The 19,833-nt window shown below is 33.8% G+C and overlaps 3 protein-coding genes across 4 annotated transcripts in view; 2 read left to right on the top strand and 1 right to left on the bottom strand.

Moving 5' to 3' along the window:
* Positions 1 to 4,614, top strand: part of bru3 (CUGBP Elav-like family member bruno 3) — a 157,027-nt gene extending 152,413 nt beyond the window's left edge. Inside the window, 4 exon segments of the mRNA XM_089467251.1 lie at positions 390 to 467; positions 1,899 to 2,075; positions 2,154 to 2,978; positions 3,531 to 4,614. Coding sequence (XP_089323377.1) covers positions 390 to 467; positions 1,899 to 2,075; positions 2,154 to 2,896 — 998 coding nt within the window. The 3' untranslated portion in view covers positions 2,897 to 2,978; positions 3,531 to 4,614.
* A 2,417-nt stretch (positions 4,615 to 7,031) lies between these two features.
* Positions 7,032 to 14,805, top strand: Ccdc114 (Coiled-coil domain containing protein 114). Its single transcript, XM_018006888.2, has 4 exons — positions 7,032 to 13,613; positions 13,671 to 14,179; positions 14,240 to 14,414; positions 14,495 to 14,805. The coding sequence occupies exons 1-4, from the start codon at positions 13,099 to 13,101 to the stop codon at positions 14,709 to 14,711; spliced, it is 1,416 nt and encodes a 471-aa protein (XP_017862377.1). The 5' UTR covers positions 7,032 to 13,098; the 3' UTR covers positions 14,712 to 14,805.
* On the bottom strand, positions 14,712 to 19,626 carry LOC108613430 (uncharacterized). Of its 2 annotated transcripts, none has more exons than XM_089467250.1 (7): positions 19,362 to 19,626; positions 18,983 to 19,210; positions 18,542 to 18,913; positions 18,140 to 18,476; positions 16,822 to 17,869; positions 16,019 to 16,758; positions 14,712 to 15,947 (listed from the first exon to the last, which is right to left on the bottom strand). In XM_089467250.1, exons 2-7 carry the CDS (start codon positions 19,207 to 19,209, stop codon positions 15,318 to 15,320), a joined length of 3,354 nt encoding a protein of 1,117 aa, XP_089323376.1. In that variant the 5' UTR covers position 19,210; positions 19,362 to 19,626; the 3' UTR covers positions 14,712 to 15,317. The 2 variants fall into 2 exon arrangements, with proteins under 2 accessions (XP_089323376.1, XP_017862371.1); XM_018006882.2 differs by having other exon boundaries at positions 14,712 to 15,950.
* Positions 19,627 to 19,833: the final 207 nt, after the last annotated feature.

Below are 19,833 nucleotides of genomic sequence, written 5' to 3' on the forward strand. Positions count from 1 at the left end.
TGCGAAAACACGATCTGAAATTGGTTTATCTTGTATTCCTTATTTTGTTATTGTCTATGAAAGTCAAATGGACTTCACTCTAGAAATCCAGTTGCCCACTTTAGCTGGTGTCTCTTAACTCTCCGATGTTGTTTCTGACTGGAATATATAACTAAGTATTCTACTGATCTGATCTGGTCGTAGTTTATCAATCATCTATGAATTTGATTTATCTTTGTTTCGTTTATATCAATTTAGTTAAACTGAAAAATCCTACAAGAGAACTTACTTTAACATAAAACAAAAAATCATATATATATATATACGTATCTTAATTGTTGTGTTGTCTTTATAAATGTTTCGGATTTTGTGTAAAAACCAAAAACAAAAATTATTTATATATAACGCAGCCTTTCCCGCCGTCTATGGACAGTTTCCACAAGCTTTACCACCTCCCCTAGCGGCGGTTGCACCCACTCAGCGTGAAGGTAAGCTTTTCATTATTATTTCGTCGGTTGTTCTTTCTCTCTCTCTCTCTCTATCTCTCTCTCTCTTTTCTGTTTCCTTCCACCAACTTTTCCTTAGTTTCCTTACTGTAAATCAATATTGTATTTGAGTTTTGTTGATGAGAGATGTGACGAAGAGCTCAAGCGAAGAGCTCTCAATTTTATAAATGAATGTTTTGACTTACATATATAGCTATATAAATATATATAAATATACATACTAATCATTCAGACATATAAATACACACACACACAAACGCTTGAAATTGAACTGAAAGGCCCAGCGAAATTAATTACATAGATTCTTTTTTTCCTTCTTTGTATCAATTTGTGTATTCAAAAACCCTTTTGGAAAGGTTCGTGAAGGGCGTAAATCGTTTTTAATGGCTGCATTTAAAGGCATTTTATGGGCGATCGTAAAAATTGCATATAAACTGCTTAAAATCGCATAAAAAGCAAAGATATTCGCCGGAAAGGCTTGCCAAGGCACATGAAAAATCATAAAATTTTATGTTCGCTTTGTTTTATATTTTTTTATATATATATATTTTTTTTCTTTTGTTTTGCCCCCAAGAGAAAACTATGTAAACGTTGTCGAGACAAGATAAAAGAACAGCCATTAATAAGGCGCATATAGAATGTCTATATACATCGTCTCTCTCTCTCTCTCACTCTCTCTTTCTGTATGTGTGTGTGCGTGTGTATATGTATTATATGTATCTAGCCTTAAGCCTAACTTGTTCGTAACGTGTTTATCATTTTTGTTTCTCTATATACAATTTGTTGCGCGTAGCTAATTGTTAATTGTATTTTTCAATAAATTTACTGAGTACTTAACCTGCATGCCACACACACACACACACACACACACATAGACACACATAAAACTCAGCTTTGCTGAACTCATAAAACATACAATCCTTGTACCAGGATATGCGAAATTCGGGACGATTTATCATAAGCTTATAACTTAAGTATATAGCATTAGAGAACTGGTAGCTCATTAAGCATTCTTAGCATATACGACTATGTCTAATAAACTATATATATACATAAATACTTTAGCCTATGCAAGCGTATTTTGTTACTGTTTGTTTGATTTTTTTCTGTTCCCCCTCCCCATATATATATATGTATCGAATATATTTTCTACATCATTGTTTTGTCATTTAGTTTTTGAATTTTATGCAACGCATTAGCTTTAGTTGAATCGTCTACAAAATCAGCCACAAAACACGAAACACACAAAGCAAACAAAGAACTGAATCTATATATATTTGAAGAGAAACTCAAGAACAGCCATGAATAAATCTATACAGCAGACAAACTCATAAAGTTCGAATTTATGATTTAGCTCATCGTTTAATTTGTTTTCTCTACTTTGTTTCTTTTCTTGTGATGTCTTCTTTTAAGATTTTCTGATGTTCCCAGGATGTTCTATATCCGGCCCGGAGGGCTGCAATCTATTCATCTATCATTTGCCCCAAGAATTTGGTGATGCTGAGTTAATGCAAATGTTCCTGCCGTTTGGCAATGTGATCAGCTCTAAGGTCTTCATCGATCGTGCAACAAACCAAAGCAAATGTTTCGGTAAGTCCAAATGATCCTTAGAGCTATAGCAATTTTCGCATATTGATTTCCAATATTCAACTTTGTACAATTTTCTAGGTTTTGTTTCATTTGATAATCCCACCAGCGCTCAAGCGGCCATTCAGGCCATGAATGGCTTCCAGATTGGCATGAAAAGACTGAAAGTTCAATTGAAGCGGCCAAAGGATGCCAGTCGACCTTATTAACAATCGGAGTTCCTTAAGCGTAACCAACAGCAACAACAACAACAACAACAGCAGCAGCAGCAGCAACAACAAATACAAGAGCAACAACACATACAACAGCAAATACAGATACAGCTTCTGCAACAGCAACAACAACAACAACAACAGCAGCAACAACAAATGATGCAGCAACACCAACATCACCAGCAGCAGCAACAGCAACAACAACAGCAGCAACATCAGCTATATCAACAACATCAACAACAACAGCAACAACATCATCACCTCCATCAGCATCATCAATATAATGCAACAACAACAGCACCAGCTACAGCAACAATAACAACATCACCAAACAATCCCAACAACAATTTTCGACCACAATTGGCAAATGATCGCAATGCAAATCGCAATACGATTCCCTATACCTTTGCCAGCTGGCGCAATGGCACCTATTGCTATCGCTATAGCAGCAACAGCACCAATGCCAGCAACAATAACAACAACAACAACAACAATAACAGCAACAACAATAGCAATGAGAACATTCCCTGTTCTCATGATACAAGTAACTATTCCAAAGTAGAGCTCGTCGAGAAGTTGTTCTTATGGCAACAACAGAAACGAAAAGCCTAACAGCAGCAACAGCAACAAGAGCAGCAGCAACACCGACAGCAACACGAACCACAGCAACAACATGGATCAACTTTTTATTAGGGTAAGCTGAAAATTAAATCTTTTTTTTTTACTAATATATAAATACCATTTATTTGTATAAACCAACGCTGTATCAATTTAGTGGCCTGCCATTATTATTAATAATTCACATTAGTGGCAAAAGACTAGACTATTTCGTTTACATTGCACTGTTAAAGTCAGCATTGTCACTTATGTTTTGTCTTCATTTCACGAATTCATATCGAGCCTCAGTAGCCGTCTCACTCTTACTCAGCAAGGCACGAGACTATGTTAATTAACAGCCACCATTGAGCATTGAGCAAAGCTTTTAGCAGCTCACAGTTAAACAGCTATCCTTCCCTCTCTCACTCTTATGCTGACAACTATAGAAAGAAGAGCATGCCACTAAGACTCAAATACTTCTACAGCTCTGTACATGCAAATGTAAATGCTCCAAGCCTTGCACTAATACCAATGACGTCCAAATTGAACAGCATAATTCACTTAATTCACTAGCAGTTATTCAATTATTTATAATTTTCAAATCATTCGAAATTTCAAATTGACTAACATATTTAAATACCTCTTTCAGATGGACTTGAAACAATGAATTTTGCAAATGCTAAGTGAAGCAAAGCCGCAGCAAATAGAAAAGCTAAGAACAAAATAAGAATGAAAAAGCTATGAAAATAGTAAACAGAAAATGTAAAAAAAATTCAGAGCATATATGCACATGTATTTATACAGGCAGCTGAAAGCAGTACTTAAACAAAATGTATTGAAAAAAAAAATAAGAAAAAAAATAACCAAAAAAAAATCTACAAAAAAAAAAAATAATTAAACAATACACACACAAAACAATTTTTTGCCAAAATGACGAGTATATGTGTATATACATATATGTACATATATATATATATATATATATATATATATATATATATATATATATATATATATCGAAATACATATATATATATATATATATATTTATAGAGCAAGCAACAAACATTGATATTGAGCAACTGTAAACACACACACAAACATCTACTCACACACACATACCAAAAACTTGAGACAAAAACTGACTGGTAAGAGACCAAAATTATCTGGGTTTTCAAATAAAAAAAAAATGAAATTAAATAATAATCTTAAAAACAAAGCAAAAAAAAAATTAAAAAAAAAAGAGAATACTGCAGCAACCATTTTTATACACAAAATAAAATATGGAATTTATTAAAATCTAAAAAAAAAAAAAAATTATATGCTGTAAAAAAATACACAGAAATCAATACAAAAGAAAATAAAAAATAAAAAACCAACAAAAACAAAAAAAAAATCAGAAAAACTGAAATTGTTAATTGAAGAAGTAATAAAAACAGAAAACATATGCAAATGAGTTGAAAAAGTTTAGGAGGCGTTATGGATAGAGCGTAGTCGGATGATATAGGACGATCGATTGATTGATTGATATGTAGCTCTGCAACTTTTTAGCATTTAGTACTAAGCAAATTGGCGATGGATATATAAATATATATACATAAACCTATACATGCAAATAAAAATTAACACAAAAATTCGAATTTAATTAATTGTAAGATGATAAAAAATAACTTAGCACTAGGTGAAAGCAGTAAGCAGAAAATTAAAAAAAAAAAAAAAGAACAAACAAACAATATATATATACATATATATGCATATATATATACATACATATTTGCGATATGCTTTTGAGAGAAATACACTTAAGTCCAACAATTTAAAGAGAACCACAAATGGTTTTTGCGTGTAGCCTGCAACAAACAAAGCAAAACAAATATCATTTTTATAATATATAAATGAGAAACTAAAAACAAACAAACACAAATAAATAATTTAATTATAATAATAAATTTGTTAGAAATACATATTTGAAAAAGAGAAAATGAAAAACAACGCAAGTTGGATAAACTCAATTCATTTTACACGGAAAACACTTTTGAGTTAGGCAACTAGGAAAATCGTAAACGATTTTATAGCATTAATATATATGTATATAATATATATACATATATATATGTATACATATATACATATATTACAAAAGGAAATCAAACAAAACTTTACACTTAATCTTAGCTGCTTGTAACAAAAACAAAAAACCAATACAGGTACTTACGAATATATATGTATATATATGCTTGCATATATGTATATGTATATATTGAAATAAAGAACTGTATATATACATATATGTATATGTATATATATATATTTATATGGGGAAACTATATAACTAAAAAAAGTTGCCAGGGTACATATATATATATATATACATATATACATTTCTATATGTACGACAGACAACTAAACATTTTGGCCACTTATTTTCAGAAGCTCCAATCAGTAAAAAAAAAGCAACTAACAAGAATAATGTTGACCATATAACGCGCCCTTAGCCCTGTTAAGAGAACTAAGCTAACAGAAACACAACAAAAATTTACACAGTCATTAAAATAAAGAACACATAATAAATCTTAAGTGCATAAATTATTATTGATGAAAAAATATATATATACATATATACATATTTAGCATTTTTTTATATATACAATTAAAACAAAAACATTTTTAGCGAAACTAGAAAATTGAACACAACATTTTTATATTTCAATTGATATGTTTTTGCCTTTAATTAAACACAAACACAAACACATACTTGCAAGAAAATATCTTACTAAAATATATTTACTCAACTCTGTTTGAAACATCATTACAAAACATTTTTGACATTATCTTGAACAAGAAGAAGAGGAGGAGGATGAAAAAGTTATATCTGTACAAAACAAAGAAAAGTGAAAGATTGTCAAAAATCTACAGCTAAATATGCCAAAAAAAAAGTTGACGAGAGAACAAGAAGAAGCATCAAATAATTGATTAACAATTATTTGCAGTTTGTATAGTGTAAACGAGAGAAGAAGAAGAGGTAAAATAAAATTGAAATACGTTTAGCGCCTAGTCTGCGGGCTTGGAACTAAAGCTCGCGACAAACACATATTTGATACTAATGATAAAAATAAAATATATATAAAAAACCAAAACTAAAAAACACAATTAATTATTAAATAATAAATAAATATATATTAAAGTATATAAGAATATTTAAGCATACAACAAATTGTTATGAAAGTTAAAGTTACTTTTGTTACCAATGCAATATATAATTTGTTTACATTTCAGTTTCACACACACACACACAGACACACACACACACACACAAGCACACTCACACACAGTCATACAAAGAGGAAATATAATCAAAAGCAACAGCAGCCAGAAATCATGAAGAGTTGGAACAGAGTATTACGTAGTTAGTTAGTTCCAATCCAAATCCAAATCCAGTCCCATATTTCTTGGCAAAAGTCTTTTTGTCTCAAAGCTTAACTAATTTCAATTAAGTACGTTTTCTTTTATGAAATGTTACGCCTAGAAATCTTGTAAATATAAACGAAACTCGAAGGCGGATGAAAGTCCCCCCAAACTGCAAAAGAAAAGAAAATATAAAATGAAAACACACGCAAGGATGCAAATGCAACTGTGCATTATATACATACATTAAAAAACAAATACTTAAATATAGCTATATATAAATACATTCATGCATACATACATACATACTTACTTAAATTTAAATGCATAATTTAATATCAATAATTGATTTTTAGCAACTATTCTGTAGTTAAACAACAGTTGAGTAACAGTTGAGTAACGCCCTCAGATTTTTGCAGCTTCGAAATGCTAATCTAGATTTTTACTAGACCAACTTACACTACTCACACGCACACTGACACTCACACCCCTTCACACACACATATACACACTCTCACTATATACATATATGTATTTGCGATCTTGTATGAATCGATCTAGTCAAATTCAAGTTAATTATTGCATAAAAAACAAACATGAAATAAACAAAAATTAAAACCAACTTAAAAGAGAGTCAAACTATTGAGATAATAATAAAATAATACAAATTATTATTATTATTACTATTATTATGATTTTGTATTGAAAATACACGAAAAAGTATTTAAATTAAATATATATATATATATATATATATATATATATATATATATATATATATATATATATATATATATATATATATATATATATATATATATATACTTATATATATATATATGTATTATTATTATTATTATTATTATTATTCTATGCTATTATACAAAAGGAAAAACGTTTTAGACTATATACACAATATTTAAATAAAAACTAAAATAAAATATTAACAACTTAGTGCAAAAAACTGATTTTGGCAAAATTATGCAAATTATACTATATCAAAATGAAAAGAAAAACTTAAATTATCATACATATTATTATTATTTCTAATACGTAAAACAACAGTAAACTAAAAGAAGAAGATGCGGATGAACAAATAAAAGCGATCAACAAATTGAGAAAAATACAAAATACAAAAAAAAAAAAAAACGAAAACTTGTTTCATTTTTCTTTATTTCCATTCTGTTTTTTCAAGTGTGATGATGACGTTGATGTGGCTTGTGAATTGGCAGACGGAATGACAAAGAGAGAGCTTTGACGGACGGACAGACAATTTGGCACATTACATACCCATATCACTTTCTATATATATCTATCCAAAATTTTATAATTTCGTTCGCAATTTGTAAACTTCAAAACAAAAACAAAAAGACAAAAGAAAACACAAAAAGGCTGTGACTTGAAAAAAAGAAAAACTAAAAAAATACTAAAAATCAAATTGTTTGCATTTTGCTTTAATTTTTTATATTTTATACTTTTAATTTTAAATTCAGCTTAAAGAAATGTATTTTTCGTTTCCAAAAGCGGTGATAAAAAGCAACCAAGAAGCCAAATCAAAATTAACGCAAAGATACATAAAAAAAAAAAAAAAAACAAAAACAAATATTTAAAAAATAAAAATATAGTAATCAATAAAAAAAGAATAAATAATTAATGCTTAAATATTGAGCGCTTATTTTAAATTCGAAATGAAATGTGATGAAAAAAATGAGAAAACAAGTTAAATAAATATAAATCGAATTGAAATTAATGAAGAAAACAGAGAAAAGAAAAACAATTGTACCTTGAGCATAAAGCGTAAAAATTGGAATAATACAGAAACCAAACACAAAAGAGAAAAACAAAAACTAAGAGAACAACTATGAAGTGCTAGGCAAAGCCCTATAGAAAGATGCGCCCGGTTTCGTCCAATTTGTTTGTAATGAAGGCAGCCACGACAAAAGATTTCACATGAGATTGGCAATTGCATTTGCAAATTTTGCCAAAATACAGTTTACTGCTCAATTTTCCACATGATTTTGTTGAATTCAAAAAAAAAAAAAAAAAGAAGAAAAAAATTATGGCGCGTTCCTACGCACTGCAAATTTAACATACAAAGCTCATCATATCAAGCGCGTATATCGTAGATCATTAAAGCATCCACGCATGCGCTCTTCTAGGCGATTCTCATAGATGTTAGTTTGCTTAGAGAGAGCAGACAGAAGCACATGCGCTCTTCTAGGCAATTCTCATAGATGATACTTTGCTTAGGGCGAACAGGCATAAACACAATTTAAATGGTTACGTTTTTTTTTATTTTCGCTTATTTAAATTCCATTTTTTTTTTTAAGAAAACAAAAAATTAATCTTAATATTAAGCATTGTATATTTAACTAAAAGAAAATGAAGTCTCTTATCGATGATCGTTCCTTAAACTTAAATCATAAGATTTACCATAACAATACTTACTTATAGTAGCTACACAAGATATATATATATATACATATATATCTCGATTTAGTGCTATATGAAAATAGTATTTTTATTGTGAGATGGGCATTCTTATAGAATGTTTGAATTATTATTTTTAGAAATCAACTAACTAACTAAACTAACTAACTTATTAATTAATTACTCTATTGCTAGTTAATAACGAAGGCTAGACAATGTAGTGAATGAAGCTTACAACACTTATACAACAACAAACAAACAAACAACAAGAACGAGAACAAGAAAAACAACCAAAAAATATAAACACATGAGTCCAAGTTTAGAACTTAATAATCAAAAATATATTTAGATACACTTTTCTGCAGGTATTTAACTAAAAACTAAATTATTAACAAACGTGAAAGATTATACTAAAAATAATAATATAAACGAAAAACCATAGAACTATAGAGCAAAGCACATTCAACATTGACCCCACCATAAACCAAGGACTACTAAATTTCATACACTAGTTTTTTATACACATACGACTAGCACACACACACATACACACTTCCACACACACACACATACAGACACACATAGTTAAACGGGCCCAAGTTTATAATGGAGGGTGCATATCTTTTTTGCTAGGCCAGGAGAACATTTTTGCCTTGATAGCATTTGGGTTTTTGTTGAAATCGAAACACGAATAACTTATAGGAAACAGGGTAAATGATGCAATTAACAATTATAAAACTTGAATTAAAATAATACTAATAAAATAATAATAATAATAATAATAATAATAATGATAATAATATATGATATTATAAACTTTTGTTATATTTCTTCCCCTATTCAAGCTTTTGCACTATGTACGTTTATTTGAAACATTTTAAAGCTTTGCATACAACTAGAATTTGCATTGATATATAAATATATATATACATATAGTAATAGTATATTAATATATTTAGGAGCAAGAAATGGGCATAGTTCGGGACATGAGTGCAGTAGTAGGCAAGTATATATTCTATATATACATCCATATATATATAGTTGAAACACAACAGCAACAATAATTGGCGGCGCTTGTAAGAAGCTCAGAAAGTGCATTTAAAAAATATTGAATAAATATATATATTTAATGAAAACAAAACGTTTTTAAAATATATATATGTATAATGATAAATTGCAAAAAATAGGCAACATATACATATGTATATATATATATATGTATATTATTCTACTATTATGACAATTATTATTATTACAATAAAGAACAAAACATTATGAAAATCCAAATTTTTTGCAATTATACAAAAAGGTAAACAACGGAAGGAAAGAAAATGCTAGGAAAACGAAAAGTGGAAAAGTGGAAAATGAAAAAGGCCCACGGTTATTTTTTGTAGATAAAAATGTTATCTTTTAGAAACTTAGCCAAATATTAGATACTAATACAGATGCAAAGGCGACACTTAAGGCACTTGAGGCTAAGTGTAAAACAAAAACAGAAAAATCAAAGCGAATTTATATTGTAAATAGATACAAGACACAAAGCCCAATGCTACTTAATAAATACATATAATATAAATTATTGAATAATAGTTGCTAGTCTAGACCTTAGCAGACATTAACACACACAGACATACACACATACTCACACACAATTTAAGTAATATTTCTGTTGCGTTTAATACCCTATAAAGCAGCTTATTCTAGTACACAAAAACTTTACTTTCTGTTTAGAAATCCGTCCGTAATTAGCATTATGCACTAGCACACACAAACACATATATACACACACACACGCGATCACTCACACCGAAGCAAATTGTTTTGCATCTGAAAGAAAAAACTTTTGAAGATTTTATGCGCAGCACACACACATTTAGTTAGCACACACACACATGCACACACGCTCACACGTAAATAAGATTATAACAGCTGATAAGTTATTATTTGGAATTTTTGAAGAGCACCTTAACCGAAAACAATAAAGAAAAGAAAATAAATAAATTAGCAGCAAAAAATGCGGTTAAATGCCATATAAAAGTAAGAGGAAAACATATAAATAAAAGAAAAGAAAAACAAAACAAATTGTAGCTAAAAATGTAAATTTATCAAACATGTTTCATTTAAAGATCAACTTTCATTCCTTTCTGCGATTATACTAAATAAATAATTGAATGCTTGCTCTTGTCAAATGTTTCCTATGTTTCCAAACAACAAAAAACAAACAGAAATTGATTAAGATATTAAACAGAATTAAATGTTAAATGTAAAATGGTTTCAAAATCAAAACAAAATGAAATAAAATAAATGTGTAGTAATAAAACAGAGAAATTTCCAAGCAAATAAGAGAGAAAAGAAAACAAAACATTTACATCAAAGTTCAAATCAATTTCACACAATTCGATGCAAGCTTTTTCTCAAATATGTAAAGCACAATTTGAATAATATTGACATATTTATGTTGTTTCTCAAGTTTCTTAATTTGAGATAAATGCAATTCGATTCTTAAAGCACAGCGCAACGGCAGATGAAGGAAAATACATTCACAACTCTCACCAACACACACACACTCACACATACATTCGTGTACTTAATTAAATTTAAAAAAAAAATTATATTTATATACATGCGTACATACATACATAATACAGGCATATACATAGTACATATAAAGCGAAAGGCGCAGGAGGAGAACTAATAGGAAATGTAGTTGAAAAAGCAAGGAAAAGCATACGAGTAAATAGCGAAACAAAAACAATTTAAAATAGCAAAGAGAAAGGTCTTTATATATATATATATATACTATACATATGTGTATATTAAATACTATTTATAAATAATAACAACTCAATGGCGAAGTGTGTAAAAATTGTGCATTCGTTCATGGGGAAAAAACAAAAGGATGAAAGTAAACACCGAAAAAAGCAAACATTACAAAGAAATATATCTATAAATATATATATGTATATATATATATTTATATGTATATGTATATATATATTTATATTTATATTTATATTCAATTTAATGATTGAAGCCCAAAAACACATTTATGAAATGCTATCAAATCAACTATTATTAATTAATTATGAAAGCAAGCAAATTAAAACAAAACATACAAAAACTATGCAAATATTTTAATACTTAACAGGCGTAAAGAGCAAAAACCCAACATTAAACAACAACAAAACAACTCTAGTTTAAACAACAATAATTATTAATAATTTATGCCATACAAGAAACATACATAAATAAACCTAAACATATATATTTATAAGTAACTATATTAACAAAATAAAAAAAAAATACAAAATAAAACACAATAACAATTAGAAGAAAGAAACAACAAAAACTACATACTTACATTATTTGCGCCTATTTATCATATTGTTGTTTTTGCCATTCTTTCTATATATATTTATATATGCAAATAGATATATATTATTATTATTTATTTGTATTATTTCATTTTGAATAAAATGTTTACAAAAGAGAAAGCAGTTAGGCCAAACGCGCGGCAGAAGCTAACAATAATATAAAATTTAAAAAATAAAAAAACTTAAAGAAAACAAAAAATAATAAGAAATTAAATATACATAAATAAATATCAAAAGGTTTTAGGCTACATTTTGACAGTTTTAAAACGGGAAAAATACAATGGAAACCTTGTAAACTTTGTTTCGTTGGCCAATACTCTGGGCGTCGTATATGGGCGACATAGAATGAGAAACATATATTATTATCGTACAGGTAGCAGAGCAGAAAAAGAAAACGGAAATTAAAAAATGGAGCAGAGCGGGAGAGGAAAATATATAAATGAACAAGTAAACCAGTTATAATTACAACAATTAAATTATTATTAATAAATAATTATTATACATGACAACTTATGCAAATGTAATAAGTGAAAAACAAAAATTATATATATATTAAATAAAAAGCAAAAAACTGGCAAGTTTAATATATAAAAAAAAAAACACAAAAAAAAAACAAATATTAAGAAAGAAAAAAAAACAAAATGGTAAAATTACAAAAATGCAGAAAAATATATATTATATATACTTTATAGACATTTAAACATGAAAACAAAATGCAAAGAACAAACTAAAAAATAAAGTTACAAATAATAAACTTTTACCATAAAAATTTCTGGTATTTCTTATTTAAATTTGGCGGGTATCACATCTATGCGCACATCCGGCAGCTCTTTGTGCTTAGCACAGTAAACCAGCATGCGCAGATCTGGCAGCACTGTTTGCTTAGTTGCTTGGTAACGAGTCACCCTGTGCTCTAGTAAATAACGAAGATTTGACTGCAGGCAAAAATTTTCGCATTTTAAAAATTAATTTATTAAATAAATAACTAAAATTATAATAATATAAATAATGACTGACCAACTAGATCAATTAGCTGCCGCTGAGCTGCAGCGCTTACAACGCCAACATCGCTCGCTTCAGCTAGATTTGCGTGGGCTGCTCGAGGAAAAGGCGAAGCGCCTGAAAAAGCAAAATCACATGATTAACGTATTGCAGCAGGAAAACGAGAAGCTAAAGGAAGAAATCAAAACCTTGGAGGGCGGCACTCATGCTCGTCGAAATACCAATAAGGAGAAACAGTTGAGCAATCTGCAAGAGCAGCAATCGGAGCTGCAGCGCGCCTATCAAAACGAGCAAACTAATCTGTGGGAACTAGAGGGTCACATACGTAAAATGGAGAAAGAGATTGACGCACTGCGTCGCAATGAAGTGCCCGACAACTGCTACAAGGACACCATCTGCAAGGTGCAGAAGAGTGTCGTCAAACTTGAGAACCGCCTTGATGTGGTCAACAAAAAGTGCAGCGATGTCCTAACGGAGAATAGCAAGATGAGAGATGCCATCAATCATATGCTGCAAGATCGGTAAGGGTTAATGAGATATGATGTTTGAAGCATACATTTACACCTAAATCAATTTAGTGCAAATTTCAACGAGATGTGGCAATCAATGGTGACCCAATTCAACGATGGCAAAAAGCTTATCATGGACCTCATTGATCAGTCCACAATGGCATTCGATCAGCGGCAGGAGCTCTGCACAAAGCTATCCGTGCTCAAGGATCGCAATGAGAATGACAAAGTCATGCACATCCAGGAGATGCGAGAGATGCAACGTCGCTTAGAGCACGACGCCAAGCTGCAGAAATTCTTCGACATCAAAGGTCAGAAACGGCTCAATCCGGAGCTGGAGCAACGTGAGCTGGATAAGAAACAGAGCCAGAAGGAAAACTATGAGCGCCAGCTGTTCGAGTATAAAGAGATCATAGAGAGAATCAAACAGCTATACGGCGAGGATGACACCGAACGTCTGGTGGCACAATTCAAGCGCCAGGAAGACGAAAACTTTGCGCTCTTCAACTACGTGAACGAGTTGAGTCACGAAGTGGAGGTGCTCAACGATACCACACAAGAATTAACAGAAGAGATTGGTAAGCTATGAGCTTGTATGAAGAGAGATGCCTAAGGGATGATATTATTGTTTCTTGTAGAGCGTCAGAAGTCTGAACAAACAGAGAAGGAGCTGAAGCTCAAAACTGAGGCCTTGGACTATTTAAATGACGAACTGGCGCGCATAGAACAGCTGGCCAAGGAGACGAGGGAAAAGAAACACAATCTGAGCAACAGATTGCAGCAGCTGCTCAAGGGCATAGAGGATATATTCAAGTGGGTTTACTTGAGACATTATTATATGTACATATATATGTGTATGTATATTTTACCCATTTGTTTTATAACTCCCTCAGATTGCTGGCTTGTGACGATGCGCCGATATTGAATGTGCTCAGCTCGAAGACCTTCCTCACGGTGCACAACGTGAAGCTCTTCATAGGCGTCATCGAGCGTCGAGTGAATATTATAATCAGCACCATTAACATTGAGGATAATTCCAACAGGATACTGGCCAGAAAGGATCGTGTGCCGAAGTTTAACATACGCGAATCAGCTAAAATGAAACACTAATTGAAGTCTCGAAAAGGAAAACACCATATATTTATTTAATTTAACTTGTAAAGTAATGCACATAATTCACATATACAATATATATGTATATATATTTATACCTATATATATATATTTATTTATATCTGAACAATTGTGACTAATCTCATGTACTATATGCTTAAGTTTATTGCATTGAACATAAGTCCTTAAACCAAATAAAGATAAATTAATATTGCGGCTCGTATTGAGCAATTGCTATGCACAATTTAAAACTAAAAACAACATGCACATCATATATATATATACAAATAGATGTATATCATAGTATGAATAAATAAAAGGTTTATAAACTTAAAGCTTTGGATTGCAATGTCCAATAGGCAAATACTCTACGAAAATGGTTGGCAATTGATAATTGTAAAATTCAACAAGTCATTCGAATATACCTAAAGTTACTTTATGAAATATTGGTTTTGTGATTCAAAATTCTTTCAACAGGCTTCGTTTAAAATATCAACAAAAATATAGATATATATATATACGTATGGACTACAGTTAAAAGTGGCCAAGAGCCAGTATAGATTCAGATTCCACATAGACGCGCCTACAATCCTCACTCGAATGCTACGGCTCATATGCAATCAAATCGCTAGCCAAAGTTGTTGGCACGGGCGTTGTCAAATCGCGACTTTCGCCGTTGAGCAAATAGACAGGTACATTACTGGACGCCACTTCAATCTCGTGTGCGGCTATTACACTGCTCGGCTCCAGCTCGGGAGTGGGCATACGCGCTTGCATAGCACTGGGCTTCACGCTTGCATCCTCCTCGCTGCACGATTCCCCATTGTTGGCCAACGTTACATAGGCGGCAATGCAGTCTGGCACAGGTGACGATGAAGCAGCGTGAGTGGGTGAAGAGGCAGGAACATCAGGAACAGAAGTAGCAACGGGAGTAGTGTTACAATCAGTGGGAGTATCAATATTAGCAATGTCAGCAGTGTGAGCACTACCAGCAGTATCCGCAGTAGCAGTATTATCAGCAGTAGCAGTATTATCAGCAGTAGCAGTATTATCAGCAGTATCCGTAGTAACAGTATTACCTGCATCACCAACCGGAGCTGGACCGTCAGCATAGCTCAAAATCTCCTGCTGCAACAGTTTCTTCTTTTTATTAAGGTTCTTAATCCTTGACCAACAATGCTGCTTTCGCCGACGACGCTTGCCTAGCTTTCGCTGCTTAGGCTGATCCAATTCCTTCTAAAAGAAGAAGCAAACAAGTTCTGTAAATGTAAATGTAAATGTAATGAGCTATGATGTGCACCTACGTTAATACTGTCCTCAATGTTGCTGCGTGACATTTCCAAATTGTCAATGTGGACACGCTTCAGTCTTACAATAGGCATAAGCAGCGCCGTAGTCGCTGTCGTTGCTGCTGTCTTTGCTTTCGTCTCCACCGCAAAGTTTTTTATTACCTCCAGATCTCTTTCTAGCTTATCTATATCATTACGTAACTTCATATTTGCTGCATACAATTGCTTTTTGACCTTAAGGTCTGACACCGATTGAGATTTTATTGTAGCATTCAGTTGCCGCTTCTCGTCCATTCTTTTACGTTGCAGTTGCAGCAGACTCTTGTAGAATTCCACGTGCTCCTTGGAATTGTCTGAGAACTTACGTCGGTCAAATTTGAACTTTTTGGCCAAGGCCTGCACCTCAACGTCTATGGAGTTCTGTATGCTATCAAAGGATTTTCGATGACGAGATGTCTCAATTGAGCTGTGTGTGGAGGCGGGCGGAGTGGGCAATGCACGCTGTGAGCCTCGAGGCGGCAGCCTTTTTGGTTGCGGTGTCGGTGTGCCACTGGAAGCATTGCTCGTAGTGGGCGTTAGCTGACTCGTGGGCGTGGGCGTAGGTGTGGGCGTGATAGCGGCTGGCGAGCGTGACTGCTGACCTTGGCGACCTTGGTCACGTCGATTGCAGGAAGACAACGATTCATTAGTCCGTTTATCACAGTTTTTCTTCGATTCCAGTTTGCTAAACATTCGCTGGCCGGCAAGTAAATGTTCTAAAACAATGAAAAATCAAACTATTACAATCGATATTTATAACAGGTGTAGGATAGTATTACCTTTACGCCCCATCCACTTTAGAGATTCGATAAAGTCCATATTTGAACTGGGTTTCGTCAGATGCGTTAGTGATGTATACTTTGTTTTATTATAACGCTTAATAGACGGCTTAATATTTTTGGGGGATTTGGTTAACTGGACTTTCTTCGAGGAGACCAAAGGTTGTGTACTAAATGTAACCTGTTTCTTTTGCAAGGAGGCTTCGCTACTATAACTATTACGACTAGATGATTGATGGCAGTGATGATTGTCATTGGGTTTAAATTTCGTACTAGCCCCCGGAGTGGTCTTCCTGCGACTGAACGACGCTTCGTAGAGCAGCTCGGTGGTTGTGGGACTGGCTGATTGGCCTGTGTCTGAATAGAGCATGCAGCTGGATATGGCATTATCATTGAAATGCAGCTGCTGCTGTTCCTCTAGCTCCAACAGTTGTTGTTGGTTTCGTTCCTCTTCATCTTGCTCAGCGGTTTGCACACACTGATCCACAAGATGTGGCGGTGTCTGCGTTGTGGATACCAGATGCAGGCTGTCCCTGCGGCAACTGTAGCTATTGACTATGCGCGGCATTGTATAGGTGGCAGCAGGAGAGCCATGGGCAGCAGAAAAAGCGGAGGACGCTGAGGCAGCAGATACTGTTGCGCCACCACTGGTGGCACGCTGATATGTGCGCAAATTAATGGGATAGATGCGAGTTATGGGCACATAGTCGTCATCGCCCACTCCGGTCGCCTCGTTCGAGTTAGAAGAGCCACTGCCATCCACATTCGCGGGCACACTGAAGTCAAGTGAGAACATTTCCTCCTCCTCGTCCGATTCACACAGATCCACAACTTCGCACGTGCTGTCAATGCCTCGATACAAGGCCGTGGCACGTTTTACAGGCTCCAAGCGACTGGCATTGCGGCACAAGCGCTTGAGGAAGTCGGGCGGATCAGGAGCTGGTGGTGGCGGTGGTTCTTGCTGCGTTGCACTCGCCGATAAGAACAAAGTGCTGATCAATACCAAACCAGATTCAGAATCAGTGTCCTCTTCATCCGAGTCAAGGATCTGATGGCAAAAATGAAATAAATAATAATAATAGCAATTCTGTAATTCTGCTTTTGTAAATCTAGTCAAAACTCTTATATATTTTACTCAGCTAAATGTTGAAGTCATTTTATGAGCAGCAGAGACACGTTCGCCTGCACACCAACCGCGACTAACTGCGTCGGTGCAGGACAAGACGTGAACCGTCTGCTCAACTCAGACCTTTTACTAAAACATCATTGTGGACAAAATGAAGGAAATTGAGCGATTTTCTTATAGTAGCTGACTTACCAATTCGCTGGGATGAATCATTCGATTGTCCATTTTGCTTGCTGAATGCAATCCTCGGCAGCACTGTTTAAGGCTGAGATATTCCAAAATGCACCGCGTGGCCGTGTTAGGTGTATTGTATTTAGGCAGATGCTCTATGTAGGCGGGATTGTAGGGCAGCGTGCGAGCAGGTCGCATAAACTTGATCGCAAACTCAAAGATGCGCTGCTTGGTCGACTCATTACGCTCCAGTCGTTGCCAATAATAAAATATAATAATATATTGAATGTATATCTTATCGGGCAGCTCGACCTGACTGAACAGGCCAGTTGTTGAGGACCATTCCGGAATAAGGCGGCTTAAATAAAGATGTATGCAATAATAAATTATACTCTTGATAACGCGTTTTAATCCGCTACCAACCTGTAGAAGACCGTGATTATATTGGCCTGGCCATACAGCTTAGGTATGGCGATTAGCGTGCGCAGCGTGTTCTCCTTGTGCAGAGCGGAACTCTCTTCATTGGCCTCGACATACAGACTGAGCATGCTGCCAATTCTCTCAATGATGCACTGATCCTTCTCGATGCGATCCTGTGCAGCGCACAGCTCACAGGCAATATAATTGGCCACAATGTAGCACCAGCGATCACGACTCAGGTTCCAGCTGCTGGTGGCCGAAAGGCGCTGGCCGAGTAGAGTGTGTATCAGGTCCGAGAGGCCGATTATGCTGCGCGCCAATTTGCGACATATTGTTGGCGAGTTCTGCGCGTACTCCAGCTCCTCTCGTATGGCACTTTTGATTAAGCGGGTAAAATAAGATCAGAGAGGGAGGGGCTATTTTAACATATGAATCAGCTCTTACCTCTCGAACTGTCTGAGTAGTCGATTCATAACATTGTTGAAGCTGTCATCATGAATGGCGGCTATCGCTCTATAAATATAACGGCGCGTCTCAGTCAGGTGCACGAATTCCGGCACCGCAGCCGTCGCCGATGTTGACGCTGCGCCACTGACGCCGACAGCGGCAGCGGTCGGAACTGTGCTGTTTTCATCAACATTCATGCAGTTGGTTCGTGTCGTGCTCATCATTCTACAATGCAAGAGAAGGTCGCAAATCAACAAATTTTTGCATTGTTTGAAGAGAAAGTCCCGTTAGCCCGACTGGCCCTACATGCATATGCTCATATGAATGTGCGCACATACACACACGCTCAGCACAGCACGCACACACGCACACGTACCGCAGAAATGTTAACTGTAATGAAAAAGCGGCGCGCACACTTCTCGCACACTACACTCCAAATATCGCGGGTGCCCTGAGTCCAGTTACGAGTTCACAAGGCATTTGCTTTATATTCAACATGTTTTACTCAACTTTCTGCACGAGCATTGTAATTTATATGCTTTGCAGACTATTTGTGTTTTAGAATGTTGAATGCTAAAATACACACGAAAATGCATTTAATCGGTCACACTTGGCCTCAAAATAATTTACAGTGTGACTGTATAGGGGAAGCGTCAAATTACCAAATATGGCGCAACATTCCAATGTTGCAGTGCTGCAAAACGCAAACAGAATAGCGCGAAATTTGAATCATACAAAAAAGAATTTATTATTTGTTTCTAAATATACATATATTCAAAACATTTAATACCAATTATACGATTTGTTACTTGCATTTTACATGCCTCCAAATAAAATTTACTACTGAA

Source organism: Drosophila arizonae, chromosome 4 (genome assembly GCF_054131065.1).
Source record: "Drosophila arizonae isolate 15081-1271.41 chromosome 4, UAZ_ARI_1.0, whole genome shotgun sequence".
NCBI classification, from domain to species: domain Eukaryota; kingdom Metazoa; phylum Arthropoda; class Insecta; order Diptera; family Drosophilidae; genus Drosophila; species Drosophila arizonae.